General features: G+C 32.7%; 1 protein-coding gene across 1 annotated transcript in view; it reads right to left on the reverse strand.

The window, feature by feature from the left end:
- Positions 1-875: 875 nt before the first annotated feature.
- The window catches only part of LOC106468690 (elongation of very long chain fatty acids protein AAEL008004-like), a 62,506-nt gene continuing 57,784 nt past the window's right edge, over positions 876-5,597 (reverse strand). Inside the window, exons 12-13 of the mRNA XM_013929128.2 lie at positions 3,998-4,134; positions 876-2,777 (exon numbers count right to left, since the gene is read on the reverse strand). Of these exons, the coding sequence (XP_013784582.2) occupies positions 2,469-2,777; positions 3,998-4,134 (446 nt within the window). The 3' untranslated portion in view covers positions 876-2,468. The remainder of the gene's footprint in view (positions 2,778-3,997; positions 4,135-5,597) is intronic.

Raw genomic sequence — 5,597 nt, forward strand, 5'->3', positions numbered from 1 at the left:
TCTAAATGAGTAAGCTTTATGGACTTTTAGTGGTATTTTTTGACATATTTTATAAATCAGCATGATCTATAGGTTTTTAGTTATATTTTCACTCCATAATATTGAAATGTGTCCTTTGAAAGATTAAACAGGCCTGTGATGATTTTATTGTCTTGAAATGTTTACATGTTCTACAATAACTCCTGTACGCTGAATCCGAAAATGATATACATTTTTCTCCATCACATACAGATTTTTCACAAAACTTCATAACGCAATACACAAAAGAAAGACCACAACACGTAGTTTTGAGACTAAAAGACGTAGATTTCACAAAAATATCAGGATGAATAAGGATGCATATTCGTTTTACATCAACGTTCTTCTCTTCTCATCAGTTTATTTGTATTTTTGTTAACAAATATAATAATAAAAATTTTTTTATTGTGGTAAACGAAATAATAATTTAATATAAGTAAGAGTTTTTTTTTCCCGATTTGTAAAAGATCCTTACGTGATAGAAAAAAAATATTATTTTCGAAATCTGCGTAGCTGAATTATAGAAAATCCATTATTAAAACCAAAACAACTTTTATGTAGTATAAATTCGCACGCCTGTGTTATTTTTATCGTACTTATATCAAGTGCATGTAATTAAAATTACTATAATATTTCTATATATTTCAACTTATCTTGCTAACTGAACATGTTTTAGTTTGGAAAGTTAAATGTACAAAATACTGAATTTTCACCAGTTATCTGTATATTGTCTTGTAAATAGAAATTTTAGAAATAACTTTTTAAATTTAAGACTGTAGATAATATGAAGTTCATACTTAAGTTTGAGACATAACTATAAAAATTACTACAAACAATATAATTTATTGAAAATTGTTTAATAAATCTGACAGTCTTACGAAAAAAACTACAAGTTTACGTTTCTGGTATAAAATTCTCTTTCACTAAAGACTTTCTCACAGTGATTCTTTTAAAGGCGCAAAACAAGAACCTGGTGAAACATAGCAGAAATTCGTAGTAATTTAAAATCCTGAAGTAAGGTATTAGAATTTTCTAGCAAGTCAAATCTTGAGGAAATATAAGAGACTTTTCTAATTGTTTATAATTGGTTTCGTGAAACTATAAAAGGCTTAAACACAACAACAAACTTTAAAGTGATTCGGTGAATAACAGAACAACGACGTCCCATCTACTCGAACCTTTTCAAACTTTCATAGACCATTCGGAAAAGTCACATTTAGATCAAAAAGCAAAATAAATGCACAATTCTTTGAAGAATTAATCACATATAATCTTACATTTCGATAATTAATCGAGAAATTGTAATAAATGTTTAATCCAGCAGAAAATGGGAGGAAAAGTGGTTTATAGTTACAATAAAAAACTCGTGTTATTATAAAAGTGGTTTATAGTTACAATAAAAACCTCGTGTTATTATAAAAGTGGTTTATAGTTACAATAAAAAACTCGTGTTATTATAAAAGTGGTTTATCTGACCAATTTAGGAAAACTTATATAGAGACCTGTTACTTTAACATGTTAAGTATTTAGTGATATGACACAGAAGACCGTCTGCTAACTTTACAGTCACAGTCACCTTAACATGTTAATGATAAGTACAGTAGTGATGTAGGACAGAAGACCGTCTGCTAACCTTACAGTCACAGTCATCTTAACATGTTAATGATAAGTACAATATTGATGTAAGACAGAAGAGCGTCTGCTAACCTTACAGTCACAGTCACCTTAGCATGTTAATTATAAGTAAAGTAGTGATGTAACACAGAAGACAGTCTGCTAACTTTACAGTCACAGTCACCTTAACATGTTAATGATAAGCACAGTAGTGATGTAAGACAGAAGACCGTCTGATAACCTTACAGTAACAGTCACCTTAACATGTTAATGATAAGCACAGTAGTGATGTAAGACAGAAGACCGTCTGATAACCTTACAGTAACAGTCACCTTAACATGTTAATGATAAGCACAGTAGTGATGTAAGACAGAAGACCGTCTGCTAACCTTACAGTAACAGTCACCTTAACATGTTAATGATAAGTAAAGTAGTGATGTTAGAGAGAAGACAGTTATCTTTATCATTGATGTTAAGAAAGATGGAGAACCGTGTTATTAACTAGAAACCTTGAATGTGACAACTTCTTGAGGTCTTAGTTACAGGAGTTTGAATCATTTTTTACTTTAGTAAATCGAAAAATGCTGGAATTAACCGACAACAGTATATAAGTAAGCAATTTCTACGTTTAAAACTTTCTCAGTTGCCAATATCCAATCTGAAGGAAAGTCAGAATAAACAATCAAAAGGCTGTATCAGCGCATAAAAGACTTGTAATAAACTTGGTTTGAATACTAGTGTTTTTTTTGTGTGTTTTTTAAGAGTCGCTTTCTTGAAACAGGTTAAGTCAAGAACTTGAGGCCCGGCACAGTAGGGAAAGATATAAACGCTATCCCTCAGTCGTTTTTTTCTGACTTCCTATTATGGACGTTTCCACTCTTTGAAATAATTCCGTTAAGCAGGGTTCCATTGTTGAAGTGATTACTTCCATTGTTTATGTGTTTATTGAATGATTTACTGTCCTGCCCAACACCACAAACATGATCCTTTTCATTCTTTTTAACATAGGAATGGACATAAAAGTTGAGGAACAATATCAAGAACAAGACGGCGTGGCCGAGGATGGCGTAAACAAATCCAGGATGGAAATCACAGTCCAGAAACAGGGGGAGAACGGCATGAAGTCCAATCAACACAAACTGAACCTGGAAACACAACAATATCAAATTAAGAACAATGTACATACTATAAGCATTCAGTGACAAAGAACGTATACATCAGATGCACGGGTGCCCACAGAAATATCTTCAAGGTGGGTCAAAACATATACGTAGGAGATAAGCTTTTACAGTGAAAGTCAACAGACAAAAATAATATGCGTTATGTGTACTTAAACAATAATAAAAATTGAGTTTTAATAAGAACTGCTACAAATATTTAGTTTAACTACGATGCTAAGTTTGCATCATAATACGTGTGTGTGTGTGTGTGAAATGTAAGGGAGCAAATACCCTTCCTGCAGGCGTCCATGATCAGCTGTAGATTGTCATTCGTCTAGTAATGTCGTAAGGATTTGGTTACCAGTTGTATCGTGTATAATGATCGACTAACCATTTACAGGTCAAATTTATTGGTTAAAAAAAAAGTGAAATCAGAATTTTTAGCCACGTCATAACGGCTCATAGAATGGCTCCAAGTACCGACTTTTAGCTCATAACACCATCTCTTGACCGATCTGAGATCTAATTACAGCCGCGGCTACTGAGGATTCCCTGTAGTTTTAAAATATACGTCTTCAATTTGAGATTGTTAAACATCCTTACTTGTAACAAGCAAGTCGTTAAGTTTTACGATTTAACCTTTAAGTATTATTACAAGACATTTACCAGCTGTGTAATGGTAACGTATTTAACTGTTAGGCTTTATTACGATAAGTTTACCATCTGTGTAATGGTAACGTATTTAACTGTTAGGCTTTATTACAATAAGTTTACCATCTGTTAATGGTAACGTATTTAACTGTTAGGCTTTATTACGATAAGTTTACCATCTGTGTAATGGTAACATATTTAACTGTTAGGCTCTATTACGATTAGTTTACTATCTGTGTAATGGTAACGTATTTAACTGTTAGGTTTTATTACAACAAGTTTACCATCTGTGTAATGGTAACGTATTTAACTGTTAGGTTTTATTACAACAAGTTTACCATCTGTGTAATGGTAACGTATTTAACTGTTAGGTTTTATTACAACAAGTTTACCATCTGTATAATGGAAACATATTTAAACCCTAGGTTTGATTACAAGACGCTTACCATCCGTATAATGGAAACATATTTAAACCCTAGGTTTGATTACAAGACGTTTACCATCTGTATAATGGAAACATATTTAAACCCTAGGTTTGATTACAAGACATTTACCATCTGTATAATGGTGATATATTTCTTCCACCACAAATAAGGTTTCACACGCGGTCCCAAAGCGGCTAGGCAGTAATAAGAGTACATTATCATGTGGACGAAACAGTTGATGAATGGAAAAAAAGCGTTGTGGCCACCTGGAAGAAAAAGAGAATAAATATGTATCAAAATACAGATTCGTAAAACAAGTTGAATATTTTACAAAAATATAGATTAAATATTTAAAAAATGTAAACTGAGTATTTCTTTCTTCCATTTGTAGTGTAAACAGTAAAGATGTAGAGCCGGTAGCTCAGTTTTACTATGACACAACTTGATATGCGAAAAAGAATAAACAAGTTGGTGAAATATTTTTTTGTTCCAACTGATCTTATAATATATATTATGTTTTGCAAGAGAACAGCCGGTTTGTGCGTCTTGTATCAGATGTCAGAACTACTGGTTAGATCAGGCCTATGTCCCTGTGTGTATCGCGTCTTGTATCAGATGTAATGTTAAGACAGTATTATTTTGTAGCATTTGAAGAAGGATAGCTAATAACATAATTATGTAATGGTGAGACGGTATTATGTTGTATGATTTGGAAAAGAATAGTTAATAATGTAATTGTATAATAACGAGACGGTATTATGTTGTAGGCCTTGAAGAAGCATTGTTAATAATGTAATTGTATAATAACGAGACGGTATTATGTTGTAGGCCTTGAAGAAGCATTGTTAATAATGTAATTGTATAATAACGAGACGGTATTATGTTGTAGGCCTTGAAGAAGCATTGTTAATAATGTAATTGTATAATAACGAGACGGTATTATGTTGTAGGCCTTGAAGAAGCATTGTTAATAATCATAAGTACGATAGTAGAAATTGGGAAGATGTGAAATACAAATTAAAATCTCAAACACAATGCAAACTGCATCTAACTAAAACTTTATAAACACTTTACACACATTGTTGAGTAGTAAATAAATCAACGACGGAATAAAAAACCAGCAAAGCGCTTGAGAAAGTTAATAGAGTAAAAGCAAAACTTTACATAACTACCAGTTTGTCAATCTGACTGACTAACGTTGTTGGAAAGGCACATATCTTCCCCCCCCCCCCTTCACCTTATGCAAATCTAAAGGCACTTGATTGAATTACCCTACCTTGGTTAAAAGTGTTTTTCTTAGTTTTACTTATAAACTTGGTAATAACAAGTGATAAGAATAACCATTTTGCAACATTACTAACGAGTTAACAATACACTAGTAGCCACATCCTATGATTACGAGCACGCTCTGTAAGTTTCCAAGTAACAACCCGCCCTGATATCACGTGCGGGTACACGATTGCTTATGCGCACGCGCTACGTGATCAGCTTGCGTCTGTATAAACTAGATAAAAAAAACGTGGACTGCGTAGATTCTCTAGATCTAGGTTCTAACTAAAATCTTATGTTGATAACCTTGAAAACACTTTGTCCCAGACTCACAACGAAGATAGCACTGTGCGAGAACAAAGATAAGGTTAAAAACAGTAATGCTGAATATGCGAAACAAGCCTTAACCACTAATCCAGCCAAAGAAAAGGCTGCTCCCTGGCTAGATGGAAGAAAAACT

This window comes from Limulus polyphemus, unplaced genomic scaffold (genome assembly GCF_000517525.1).
Source record: "Limulus polyphemus unplaced genomic scaffold, Limulus_polyphemus-2.1.2 Scaffold3114, whole genome shotgun sequence".
NCBI lineage: Eukaryota > Metazoa > Arthropoda > Merostomata > Xiphosura > Limulidae > Limulus > Limulus polyphemus.